Source organism: Mus caroli, chromosome 17 (assembly GCF_900094665.2).
Source record: "Mus caroli chromosome 17, CAROLI_EIJ_v1.1, whole genome shotgun sequence".
NCBI classification, from domain to species: domain Eukaryota; kingdom Metazoa; phylum Chordata; class Mammalia; order Rodentia; family Muridae; genus Mus; species Mus caroli.
The window spans coordinates 24036464-24050608 of NC_034586.1; the positions used below are offsets into that span (position 1 = coordinate 24036464).

Below are 14145 nucleotides of genomic sequence, written 5' to 3' on the forward strand. Positions count from 1 at the left end.
AAAAAAAAAAAGAAAGTGTCAGGTAAAGATACTGGGAACAGCTCCCAATTCCCATTACTGAAGGAGAGAGTTTGGAAAGTCAGATGTGTGAGAAGGAGAGGTTAGGATTTCACCCAAGCCCTACCCCCCCTCTGAGACAGAGTCTCCTGCAGCCCAGGTTGGGCTCTAACTTACTGTGTAGCAGGGATGACCTGAGCTTTTCATTCTCTTTAATCTTACCTGCTGAGGAATGGGATTACAGACATGTGCCACCGAGCCCATATCCCCAGCCCCAGAATTAACTTCTTTTCTTTTAATATTGGAATTCACTTTTTTGTTTGGTTTTATGTTTGATTTGGTTTGGGTTTTGGGGGTTTTGTCGGAGTCAGGGTTTTCTCTGTAGCTCTGGCTGTCCTAGAATAAGCTTGTCACTTGTGAGACCCTTTCGGACAGCAAAATAGAACCATTGATAAGCAGCTCGATATACAGATCTGTGGGGCCCTCGTACTGCCTGCTCTCCCAGTGCCGAACTGCATGTAGAAGGAAAAGCTGGAGGGTTAGGAGTCTGCCTGGACTCTGCCAGCGGGGAGCCGTGTGATCCCACAGCTCCTGGCTTCCCTTCTAAACGGCTGCCTTAGGCTAGAAGGGAGCTGTCATCTCAGCCCCTCTTGTGAGCATTTAGATTTAGAATGAGCAAGGCAGCCGGGCACCTCTGAGGCTGTGATTCTGCCCAGGCAGTGTGCCGGTGATAGATTCCCTCCTTTCTTCCTCCATTCATACAGTAGTAACCAGGAGCACCCCACGTGTGTGGCCTGAGGGAGACCGAGCCTGCCCTTCTGGAGCACGGCAGTCGGCTTCATACTACCAGGCACGAGGGCCTCCACGTGGTGCACTAGTGTGCACCAGGGCTCCAGCACCGTGGAGCTGGAAACTCACCGGTCCTCAGAGCTTGCTGCTAACTAATCCAGCCAACCAGTCAGTTTCAGAGACTGTCTCAGAAAGTAAGGTACAAGGTGACTGAGGAACAGCCCAGTGTGAGCCTCCAGCCTCTGTGTACATACACACTCAGTACACACACGCTCACACTTGCACAAACATACACTTATACACTCACACACACAGAGACACACATACTCACATAAACATACATTCTAAAACATAAAGTATTCCATTAAAGGGATGTGCCATAGTTTGCCTGTTGAGGACATCTTGGTTTCCATGAGTTTGGGCTTTGAATGAATATGTCTGTGGAGGTATTCCCAGTTCACGATGAAAAGGAGTGATCACTGGATCACATGGGAAGGTTGTGCCAGCACCAACGTAAGTGGCTGCCAGGCTGCTTTCCACAGTGACCGTCCCCTCTCACACTGCCGTGACAGGAGACGAGACTTCATGTCAGCCCACACCCTGGCCCTGTAGGGTGCTGCCAATGTTCTGGACGCACCTTTCTGACAGCCTTTCAGGGCTAGCATGTTTCCAGCCACCTCTTCTCCATTACCGTGTCTCTTTATACCTTTGCTTTCTTTATTGTCTTACTGAAATAGTTCTCACTCTGTAACCTTGGCTTATGTGTAACCATGCTGGCCCCGAAGTCCTGTGGATCCTCCTGTATCTGTCTGCCTTGTAGGTTTACAGTGTGAGCTCCAACACACAGTTTGTCTTCGTGGTTTTAGTATATTTTGTAGATTGTTTTTTGATTCTCCATCTATTGGTTTTCCTGACAAGCTTCTTTGTCCATTGGATTTTTTTTCCTTCTGAAAGCCAAAAGTACTTTCTCTTCCTCATTAAGATTTTGTATATTGTTCCACTTTGATATTAACTAAACAGTGTTAATGGGGTGTCCCCACCTCTCCTGATGCTGATGGGATATGTCATTTTTCACAAAAACGGCACTTGTCAAGCCGGTGGTGACCACAGCTGGATGCCTTTATCACTGCTAATATTTCCTTCCTTCCTTCCTTCCTTCCTTTCCTTTGTTTGTTTGTTTGGTTGGTTGGTTTTGGGTTTTTGTGGCAGGGTATTGCTGTCTCTCTCTGCTGGCCTGGCATTTGTGATCTAGTCCAGGCTGCCTTGCGCTCACAGAGACACACCTGCATCTGCCCTCTGAGTGCCAGAATAAAAGTAATGCTCAGAGGGTGGCCACGCCACTTGTGCAATTTCTCTATTTCAGTGGGGAACAAATGAAATAAAAATAAAGGTACACTCTGCTAATTTGCCTATTAGTCCAAAGTTAGTATAATCTTCCAACATGCCTTGATTCTGGACATTCCTGAACTAAAAGTGAGGGTGAGAGCCACCTGTGACCACCATCCTGGATGGTCACAAGTGGAGGTGTTAAATGCAATTAATTGTGTACTCAAAATTCCATTTTAGTTGAAATAGTTTCTGCTCCATAATGATAGACCTGCATCCCCTGTGCTTTGGAACTGGAAGTAATCCACTCTGCCTGGCCACTTGCCTTGTTGTGACACTCACAGCAGTATATAACCATGCAAGCATGAACTGGGCTTTTACAGCCAGCATGCCTTTGGATGTGTGTGTGATGCCCCGAGCAGCGCAATTTTCTGTTACTAATTTCCTGTTTTCTCTTCATGGTTTAGAAAGCCACAGAACTAGGCTTGGGTCTTGATGTGCACCGAAGTCCTTTTCTGTAACAGCAGATACAGAATCAGTTTGTTACCACAGCTCTCCCAAATCTGTGTCTGATTTGTTTGCTCCTTGTCCCCATCAGCCTTTGTCCCTCCCAGACTAATGTTTGCCATCCATGAGAAGCTTGGATGTGGACCAGATTGGAGCTGAACCTTTGCTAAGTGTGGAACACAAGTGTGCATGCCCCCTTCAGTCTCCTGCCTCTTGCAGATAGTTTACATAGAGCAGGCTGTGTGGAGGGACCTAGAGACAGTCCGCTCATCCGCAAAGCCTTTCAGAAGCTTGCGTCCCCTGGTGTCTTGGCAATAGGAGATGCATCTACACAGCACAGCAAGAGGACTTTCTGCATTTAGTCAATAGGTTGAGTTGGTTTTTAAAAGTAGAGCAAGCTGCTGGGGCTGCTCTGAAAAGTCAGGAGTGGTTGCTTGAGGTCTGGCTGTCATCACTCTTGTCTCCCTCTCTTCCCAACTGCCCCTCACTGTACCCAGGAGCTGATAAACCGCATACCTCCTCCGTCCATCTTGACTCTGAAATGCCCACTGTGGGCAGGAACTGCCCAGACAGCCTCTGAGGTCTGCCTGTTGCTCGTGAGTTTAGTGCTAGCATAAGAGGATTCAGAGTAAGCCATCGTTTAAAGAAGGGGAAGGAGAGCCAAGCTTATAGGCTAAAGGCATAGATGGCTGCCAGTCAAGACTCTCACCCCTTAGACTTGATGCACCAAGACTCAGTGCACAAGCCTGCAATCTCAGCTTCAGAAGGCAGGAGGATCACAAGTTCAAGACCATGCTGAGCAACCTAGTTAGACCGTATCTCAAGCAAAAGGAAGAAAGGAAAAAGGAAGGGAGAACGAGGACCATGGCTCGTGCTTGGGGGGACAGCAGCATGTGCTCCCAGGGTGTGCACCTCAAGATTTGAGAAGGAAAGGGATGCTTCAGCCTGGATGTTCGACCAGGCAGCGGAGTGAAGATGTGTGCTGCTGGGCTGGGCAACTCGTGGTAGAACACTTGATGAGCATGTGTGCTAGGACAGGAAGTGGGATGGAGGGAGGAAGGAGAAAGAAGAGATGGATGGAGGGAGGAAGGAAGGAAGGAAGAAAAGAAGGATAGGTTTAGTTTTATTGGGTCTAAGAAGGGACATTTTGGAAAATGTGGCTCCCAGCTTCTCCAATCCCCCTTTCCCCTGTCGTGGCAGATCTAGAAGGCTGGGGTAAGGTTACAGAACTTTGAGTGCTGACAGTGCCCTATACTTTACCGGTAGGAAGTGTGGAGGCCCACACCTAGGCCAGCCAGCCCACTTCAGCAGCAGCTGGCAGCTTTGGGACCTTGGGCCGATCGCTTTTTCTCCTAGCTTCAGTAGCTTCTTCTGCAAGGGGTTGTGTGTGTCTCCTCATAAAGCAGTGTTTAGCACATGTTAAGAGTGTGTCCGTCATCGCTGTGTTAGCCTGAGCAGTGGGAAGGACTATAAGGCCATCGGGGCCAACGGGTAAGGAAGCAGGCAGGGAGACAGAAACCTCTTCTGCAGAGAGCCATCCAGTTCCTTCATGAGGACCTGAACTAAGATGGTGCCATACTCCCCTTCCAGAGCCTCCCTGCTGGAGTCCTCTCCATGTGCCTGTCCTGTCCTGAGTGGCAGCGTGTGCGACCTCATCTAGCCCTTACAATAACCTAGGAAGCAGTGTCTCTGCTGTCTCAGCTGCAGCATCTGAGGCTCAGAGAGGCTCATCCATTTGCTATCTGACTGCAGAGCCCTGTAGAGAGCAGGCACTCTAAATTCAACCACCTGTCACTGTGGGAGCTACAAGCCCAGCCATGGAAGCTGGAGGCCATTCTGTCTCTTCAGCCTGTGGTCTGTTTTGTATTTAGGCCAAGTCTTATATGTGTCCTTATTTCTCACATGTTGTGGTTACAGTAAAACGGGTTACCAAAAAAACAAAACAACAACAACAAAAACCCCAAAACCAAAAAAACTCTCTCCCTGATTAAGAGAATAGGAGTTAAGAGTTGTGGAGCAGTCCAGAACCAGTCAGGACCAGAGATCTGAGCCAAGTGGGTCGTTCCTAGACAAGATGGTTCAGGTCTGAGTTCCCAGAAGCTGTTCCCCTTTGATCTCTCCATACCTCTGTGATAGCCTTAGACAACCTCTTTAAAAATGTAGACAAGGGGCTGGAGAGATGGCTCTGTGGTTAAGAGCAGAGACTGCTCTTCCAGAGGTCCTGAGTTCAATTCCCAGCAACCACATGGTGGCTCACAACCATCTGTAATGGGATCTGATGCATCCATCTGGTGTGTCTAAAGACAGCAATAGTACACTCATATAAGTAATAAATAGATAAAACTTTAAAAATTAAAAAAATATATAGAGACAGGCCTGTGTTCCACAAGAGTACTTTTTAGTGGTCTTAGCATTTTTAAACCCCTAGGAGACCCTCTGCACTTGACAGCATCGTAGAGACCTTAAGTGCTCATTCTTTTTTTTTTTTTTTTTTTTTTTTTTTTTTTTTTTCTGAGACAGGGTTTCTCTGTGTAGCCCTGGCTGTCCTGGAACTCACTTTGTAGACCAGGCTGGCCTCGAACTCAGAAATCCGCCTGCCTCTGCCTTCTGAGTGCTAGGATTAAAGGCATGCACCACCATGCCCGGCATTGAGTGCTCATTCTTGATCAGATGGTGTGGGTTCAAATCCTCCTCTCACACTTAGTAGCTCTGCAACCTTGAGAAAGTTATTTGATATCCTAGGACTAAACTGTGAAATAAAGAAAATAGGGCCAACAAGACTGGGCCATAGATAAAGGCATTTGCTGCCAACCCTGACCACCTGAATTTGGTCCCCAGAACCATCATGACAGAAGGATTGAACCAGCTCCCTCAAGTTGTGCTCTGACTTCCACGTGCACATTCACTCACAGAGAAAATGTTTTTAAACCAGGGAACATAACGGTACCAGAGCGTAGAGATGTGAGCTTGTCCACACCCCTGTGTTGTCATTGTGTGTGTGTTGCTGGCTATTGCAGATGCCGATCCCTGGAGCAGAGCACATTCGGGTAAATGTTAACAGACTTAGTGAATGAGTTAGTTATTCTAGTGAAGATGCCAAGCTTAGGGTGGAGTGATACAGCACAGTCCCAGGTGGACTGTAGTTATACTGCAGCACTGTTCTCACAACCCTCGAGGCACAAAGCCCCAGCTTGTCACTTCTGGCCTCAAGCAACATGTGCCCGGTGACACAGAAACATCCTCTAGGTATATCAGTGTGAAGGAAGAGCATCATCTGGGGTTTCAAGGTTAAAGTAGGCAGTCTGGGAGAATCTTAATTTTAATGATCAAGATGGCTGTTTGGGTAAAGACACCTGAAACCAAGACTAACAACCTGATCCATGGGATCCACACGGTGCAAGGCAGGAACCAATCCCTGCAAGCCGCCAATAAGGCTGAGAAAGGAAAACGCCTCTTTAGAGAATCTTAAGGAGACCAAAAGCAGGGGCAGAGGACTCCTGACAGGTCACATATGAGGGTCTACAATGGACCATGTTCCGTGCTGCTAGGACATAGCAAATCATGTCTGTGTTCAACCTACAGCACACAGGGCTGGTGCAGCCACCCCAAGCCAGAAGAGCCAGGTAGAACCCAGGTTACATTGATAAATGGTGAAGGAAGTGAGCCCCAGGGCTGTGAGCCCCAGGAAGAGGAAGGACCCCAGCTTCTGGGAGTAAGCTGCATATTTGTGCTGCTTTTTTTTGGGGGGGTGTCATCCTCACAGCTTGTTAGAAAATAAATCAGAAACAGAGAAGACTTGGTCTGAGGACACGGTTAGGTGGCTCTGAGTGAGAAGTAGCCTGCCTTTTTATGAGCAGAGGACTCAGGGATGACCCGCTGCTGGGTGGATGGAGGTACCATCCCCGAGATGGGAATGTTGTGAATTCTGTTAGGGACCTGCTGTTGTTCCTTGAGGATGATCAATAGTGCTGGTGGATGGATGGGTCTAAGCACAGGATAGACCATGGAGTAAGCACAGACAACCAGGCAGAAAACCTGCCTGTCTGCCTGCCTGCCTGCCTGCCTGCCTGCCTGCCTGCCTGCCTGCCTGCCTGCCTGCCTTTGAGGGGAAGCGAGTTCAGTCAGTGATGGCTCGGTCAGTAATGGCTCGGTCAGTGGATTTTTACTTCACAAGCATCTTGACCACCATGCTTCTGTGCCCACCATTTTGAACTAACTCCGTGTGTGTGTGTGTGTGTGTGTGTGTGTGTGTGTGTGTGTGTGTGTGACACACTTTCCATAGGAACCAGCTTAGTTCTCTGAAGCAGTGTCTGTGTGCTCCTGGCTGGCCTTGGGCCTTGTTGATCACTTGCAACAGGAGGGAGCTGTGAGGCTTGCTCTTCTTGTTTTTGTTTTTTTGTTTTTTGTTTTGATGTGACTTTGTCCATTTTCTCAGATTGGTGACCCAGAAGGAAATCTGTGACCTCAGTGGTGACCAGAAGCCAACTTCATGTCTGAAGGCACAAGTGGCAGTTTGTCATGGAAAGCCTGGGGCTGCAAACGGTGAGGCTCAGTGATGGGACAACAGCCTACGTCCAGCAGGCTGTCAAAGGTGAGTGTTCTGGGGACCTCGGAACCCTGCCCCTCTTCCCTGCTCACCTGCCTGCTGGCCCCCACCTGGTGCAGCTTTCTGTGCCTGTGAGGGACTTCTGTGTGCACCTGACAGAGGGGACTCATTAGAATTAGGGACCAGCATGTGCAAGCCTAGGCCGCCTACTTTCAGACACCCCTGTTCCAGCTTAGGGCGCTTCCTGAACAGAGGCAGCCCGCTGTCTTGACTGAAGTGGATGTAAGTGCTGGGTTTGACATTCTGAGTCTCTGCCCTGTACAAGACACTCTAGGCGCAGCAGGGGCCCCAAGCATACAATTTATGCCTCAGTCTCTGACACCAGTGGTGCCAAATAAACACACTGGGTTCACGGAGAGACTTGAATCTCAGATAAGTAATGGTTCTTCAGGAGTGTAGGCATCTCCTCAGACCTGCACGGGGTGTGAGTTTATAACCATAGCATTGAAGACTAAGACAACTCTCCAAGCATGGAAGTACACGCTGGGGGCCTGGAGGCTCAGTGGTCAAGACGCAGTTCTCTGTAAGAGGACCTGAGTTGGGTTCTCAGCACCTATGATGGGCTGCTCCAGGGAATCCAACACCCTCTTCTGGTCTCTGAGGTATCCCATACACACATAGCACACACACACACACACACACACACCATGAACATATATACCTAAATAAAAGTAAAAATTTTAAAAAGCTGTTTATGAGCAGACGAGGCCTCCTCTGTGCAGACATGGAGTAGACATGTGTGGGGTTTGGAGACCTAGGGTTTGGAATGTTTGCATAGATGTGAGCCTGCACTTCCCGAACTCACTGGGAGGTCACGCACTGCAGACTTAGGTTTTCAGATGAGGGAGAGTCACACTGAGAGTTTGTCGTCTGTGAGAAACGCAGACTTAACAGTCGCACATTCTGTCTGGCCATGGAGAGCCCGAGCCTGAAGTGCTGTTGGGCATGGGTGCCTCTGGGCAGGATGCTCCTGCCCACCATTCTCAGACATGCCCCATGCGGTCTTGGCTTCCGTGGACAGAAACGCTGCCTCCTCCTTCCTTTTCCAGATCCTTGGAGCAGCGCCATCCTCATAACCACATTGCCGCCTCCTTCAGTTCAATACACACCTAAGAAAATGTTCAGGCCTAGGTGTGCGGATGTGGGCTTTCTTTGTTTTCTTTGCTTTTGTTGTTGTTGTTTTCGAGACAGGGTTTCTCTGTGTAGCTCTGGCTGTCCTGGGACTCACTCTGTAGACCAGGCTGGCCTCGAACTCAGAAATCCACCTGCCTCTGCCTCCCAAGTGCTGGGATTCCATGCCTGGCTGAAAATTTGTTTCTTGACAATGAAGTGAGATAGCCCTTGATGTCGTCAGCAAGCTCTTGAGGTGGCTTCGGAAGGCCTGTCATAGTCTGTCTAGGATTGTTCTCCTGAGAATGTGTTTTCTCTAGAATACTTAAGCCCGTAGCTCTCTGTCCCTGCATTGTCCGTCCTGTCCCTCACCTGTCATGTTGCAGTTTGGGAGAGAATTTGGGACTTCTAGGTGGGGCTGTGCTTTCTCCTTAGACCCTGTCACTTCCCTTGCTTCAGCTTTCCACAGAGAATTACTAGTTAATGAATTAAAGCAGTTGGCAGCCAACCCTCAACCTGTAGTCTCTGCCTTTGGGAGACTAAGGCAGGCCTGTCTCAAAAAAACAGAATAGCAAAAAGGTGAGCTGTCTAGCCCCAAATCACTCTTCTTAAATCTTTTCTTTTAAAGTTATGTCTTTGCCTCTTCTACCTCTCTGTTTCTCTGTTTGTGACTATATACATTCATTCATATATATATATATATATATATATATATATACACATACATATATAGGTATATATGTATATGTATATATATTACACTTGTTTTATTTTTTATGAATACACTGTCACTATCTAAAGACACACAGGAAGAGAGCATCAGATCTCATTACAAATGGTTGTGAGCCACCATGTACCATGTGGGTGCTGGGAATTGAACTCAGGACCTTTGGAAGAACAGTCAGTGCTCTTAACCACTGAGCTGCCTCTCCAGCCCTTTTGTTTATATCTTTCTCCCATCATTCTTCTCAGGTCTGTTTCTTGCCTCTCCCACTGGGTTGCAATATGTGTATCCATGTGTGTGCACTTATTCACACTCAAATAAATGTAGTTTTAAATCTTTTTTTAAAAATCTTACATCAGAATAATTACTTTTACTTTTAAACTCAGCCTTACTCAAAATCTTAGGACATGCATGATATTCTTTGCTGGAATGTGCCATTCATGGTCCTCTGGTCTGTCCCCACTGGAGTCCTGTCCCCTCTGAAGGTGCAGGAGCCTAATCTCAACTGCCCACTTGTACTTGGCATCCTGGTCTTTTGAACTCATACAGGAAACTGCTTATTAAGTTCTGCTTACAGCAGCTTAAGCCTTCTCCGGCTTGCTGCTCCATACTTTTCCAAAGTCCTTCCACAGAAAGTTCCCAAGACCTAAGATCCACACTATCAGGTCACAGCCACATCCCTCTTCTCTGGCACCAGTTCCTTTTGCCTTGTGAGTTCCTTTTGCCTTACTGGGACAACATAAATACCTTATGTTATGAAAGAGAAAGGGTTTACTTTGGCTCATGGTTTTAAGGCATTCAGTCCTAGTCATTTGGCCCCATGTGCTTGAGCAGAACATCACTGCAGACGGGAGTCTCTGGGCTGTGGGAGAAAGCTGTTCACCTCACAGCTGACAGGAAGGAGGAAATGAAGCAGAAACGGGCCAAGGGGAAACACACACACACACCCCACATAACCTCCAAGGACCGACTTCTTCCAGCTAAACCCACCTCCTATAGGTTCTAGAACTTTCTAAAGCAGAAGGGCATTTGCCATTCAAGGTTGTGCATAACTACAGAGCTGGGGAGTCACAACTGTGCAGAGCACCAGAACCCATGGAGAATTCCTCTAGGGGTGAGTTTGGGGATTCCCCTGATGGGGAAATGTCAGCAGATAGTTGAGTCAGAAGAGGCCAGCTGGCGTTTCTCCTTATTACAGGGCTCAGTTCCTGAGCTGAAGAAAGAGTGAACACGTCTCCTGCGTGGACTTGTCAGTCTCCCTGTCTTTCTTTCTGTCCTCACTCCCATTCTCTCCCAAGAGAACAGCCTGAGCAGGGAGCCCTTGAGTCTGCTCCCAAGGGCCCACTCAGGTGTGGTGGCTCATTCACACTTAGGTGTGAAGGCAGGAAGACAGGAGGAATTCAGGGCTATCCTCAGCTCTATAGTGAGGATAAAGCCAACCTGGGCAACTCGAGACCCCCATCTAAGCGAAGAGAAAAGAGTCCAGGACACAGTGGCCTACACCTGTGGTCCCCTCAAAGCACAAGAGATGTAGGCAAGAGGATTGCAATATGAGGCCAGCCTGAGGCACATATCAAGACCCTGCATAAAACAATCACGGTTTAGGGATACATGCTCCTGGCTGAGGCCCTTGCCTGACATGCAAAGGCTAAAGGTTCAGTCCCAGCCCTGGAAAGGAAGAGAAAGCCTGGCAGGATGCACACTCCTGAAACCTTAGCATGTAGAAGGCAGAAACAGGAGCTTACAATGACTTTGAGGTCTTCATTTGTCTGGTTAGCAAATTCCAGGCCAGCATGAGCTACAGAGCAAGATCCTGTCTCAAGGAAAGCTTTGGTGGGTGGGGTGGGAGTGGGGCTTGAGGTTGCATAGATCAAGTAAGGAAACATGCTCACGTGACAGTGAGGTGAGTCATAGACCCACCCCCACAGTAGCCATACTCAGGCTAGGCAGATAGCTCACTCATGGAGCACGAAAGTGTGAGGACCTGAGTTCAACCTTCGGCACCCACATCAAAAGCTGGGTGCAGTGGCACGTGCTTCTAATCTCCCAGCCAGGAGGATCCCTGGGGACTCTCTGGCCCGCCAGCCTATGGAACCTGGGAGCTCCTGGCCAGCCAATGAGAGATGCTATCTCAAAGGCAAGGGGAAGGCTTGTTGAGGAACCTCACCCAAGGTTGACCTCTGACCTACGCACATGCTCATGTGCACACACGTGCACACACATGCACACTCAACGTGCACACAAACACCACACACACACAGGCACACGCACCCACACCTCTCTATCCCTTCACTTCCAATTCTTTTGTTTGTTTTTTGTTGCTGTTTTTCAAGAAGGATCTCTTGTACTCCAGGCTAGTTTCAAGTTCAAACTGTAGCAGAGGCTGGCCTTGACCTCCTGTGCCTCCTGCATCACTTCCCAAGTGCTGGGATTGTAGATGAACACCACCAATCTGACTCCCACTGCTTTTACTCTGCCTGTGGGGCTCACCAGCGTGAAGCTGCAGCCTGTGGAGGGCTGAGTGTGTTCCTGCCTGCTCTCTGTGAGCTCACTCAAGTCCACAGCCACTGCAGTAGAAGAGACAACTGTTCAAAGGAGCAGGCAGCTGAGACTCAAGCTGAATATGGGTGCAGGCTTACACACTCGGGAGGTCAGTCCTGGCTCCAGAGCACATTGTGGCTATCACCCCTACCACAGCATGTCACGTTGGAGGCCCCAGATTTTGGCACACTGTTAGGGGGAATGAGGAAATCTGTTTTAACTATTAATTGGCTGTGTATCTGAATTTCTTGGCATTTGGGAATCCTCCCTGGTTTCAGGATATTCTTTGTTCTCCATTTAGCTCAGTCTGGGCAGCTCACCGTTAGATCAGAAGTTCCCATCTTCACAGGCCTGGGTAGTAAGAAAGGAAATTGCTTCTTGCTGAGTGGCAGATAAAGTTACTTCATGGCAGGATGTTTTTCCTCAGGGCCTCCAGACTGAGGCTTAAGAGGTGGTGAAGGGAACGTGGTGGATGGTCCCATGCTTGGACCATAGGCAAGGATGCAGAGATTCAAATAGGCGTCTGCCACAGCGGGCAAGCACGTGGTGGGCCTTTGCTAGCCTGTTCCACTTCTCTGCTTTTACATCCCCAGGGGAGAAGCTGCTTGAAGGGCAAGTGATCCAGCTGGAGGATGGGACCACTGCATACATTCACCAGGTGACGATACAGAAAGGTGAGGCGCCCCAGACACCCGTGTGGAGGGAGGCCTGGCAGCCCCAAGTGCCCTCCATGGCCACAAGCTCCAGAGGAGGACTGGCGTTGCTCTCCTTGCAGAGTCTTTCTCCTTTGAAGATGGTCAGCCCGTGCAGCTGGAAGACGGCAGCATGGCCTACATACACCACACACCCAAAGGTGGGCCCGTAGGCATTGTGGCTGGTGGGAGGGAAGAGGCTTGGGGTGAGCACAAGCACCCTCTTCCCAGGGATAAGACCCTGCTAACCTGGAGAACAGCCTTGCTTAGCTTCCCTGGGCAGACCATGGGGGTGGGGAAGGGAGTCTCGACCATCAGCGTAGGCGCTGTAGGTGCCGTAGGCGCTGTAGGCGCTGGTACTTTCTCACACCAGGGGAAGGACACTCACTCATCTTTAACAGTAGGTGTAGTGACCGTGGGAGCTCCTAACTACTAAAAAGTAAACGCTTAGGCTGGGTGTGCTGGTCATACCTTTAATCCCGCATTCAGGAAGCAGGGCAGGAGGATCTGTGTGAGTTCAAGGCCAGCCTGGTCTATATAAGCGAGTCTAGGACAGCCAGGGCTCTGTTACACAGAGAAATCCTGTCTCGAAAAAGTAAAAACCAACCAACCAAATAACAAACAAACAAACAAACAAACAACAAACAAGGAAGAGAGGAAAGGGGAGAAGGGAGAGAGGGAGGGAGGGAGGGAGGGAAAGAAAGAAAGAAAAGAAAAGAAAGAAAGAAAGAAAGAAAGAAAGAAAGAAAGAAAGAAAGAAAGAAAGAAAGAAAGAAAGAAAGAAAGAGAAAGGAAGGAAGGAAGGAAGGAAGGAAGGAAGGAAGGAAGGAAGGAAGGAAGGAAGGAAGGAAGGAGTGATCATTGTCTGGCCGCAGTCTCTGTCAGTGTGGTAGCATAAACAGCAGAACAGAGTCAGACAGCCCTGCCCCCTGCAGCTCAGCTGTCATGGGTGAATGGCACACTGAGCAGAACCAGAGTGAGCGCCTTTGAGCAAGGATAGATAGAGTCACCAAGGGCAGGCTGTGTGAGCTGCTCCTCCTTCTGACCACGCCTTTTTGCACAAGAAATTTTATGCATCCCTAGATAATATAGTTATGTAAAATTGCTATACAAATACCAATAATGAAACATAAAGAAATTTACAACTGCTGGCCTGGAGAGGTGACTCAGTAGTTAGGAGCGCACACTGCTCTTACAGAAGACCCAGGCTTGATTCCCAGCACCCACAACCAGGCGGCATACAATGGCCTGCAGCTCCAGTTTCACAGGATCCGGTGTTCCCTGGCCTCCTCAGCCTCCTGTACACAATGATGCACATAAACTCACATAGGCACTCTTAGACACGCATACATACATTTTTAAATCCTAAAAAGCCCAGTTCTTTGACAGTTCCGCCTTCACTGTGATTCAGACAAATACAGATTCACATGCTGAGGTCTCGGCTAAATGTTTGGGCCCCAGGATGATGACAGATGCGAGCTGTAGAGCATCTTCAACAGTGCAGACCTGACTGAAGCTCAGTGCCCCATCACATCGCGCAGTGACTGATGGCAGCAGCGTGTTTAGAGCCATCTCACTATCCTATCCCAGACCAGAATTCACTTAACAACTGGCAATCCAAACTGCAGTTTTTTTTTAATTTATTTATTTATTATATACAAGTACACTGTAGCTGTCTTCAGACACACCAGAAGAGGGTATCAGATCTCATTACAGATGGTTGTGAGCCATCATGTGGTTGCTGGGATTTGAACTCAGGACCTTTAGAAGAGCAGTCAGTGCCCTTAACTGCTGAGCCATCTCTCCAGCCCCCAAACTGCATTTTTTTTTTTTTTTTTTTTTTTTTTTTTTTT

At 48.6% G+C, this 14145-nt stretch overlaps 1 protein-coding gene across 2 annotated transcripts in view; it reads left to right on the forward strand.

The window, feature by feature from the left end:
- Positions 1-14145, forward strand: part of Znf76 (zinc finger protein 76) — a 28921-nt gene that overhangs the window by 5649 nt on the left and 9127 nt on the right. For both annotated transcript variants that reach the window (XM_021186212.2, XM_021186213.2), the window contains exons 2-4: positions 7055-7210; positions 12194-12274; positions 12376-12453. In XM_021186212.2, coding sequence (XP_021041871.1) covers positions 7138-7210; positions 12194-12274; positions 12376-12453 — 232 coding nt within the window. In that variant the 5' untranslated portion in view covers positions 7055-7137. The remainder of the gene's footprint in view (positions 1-7054; positions 7211-12193; positions 12275-12375; positions 12454-14145) is intronic.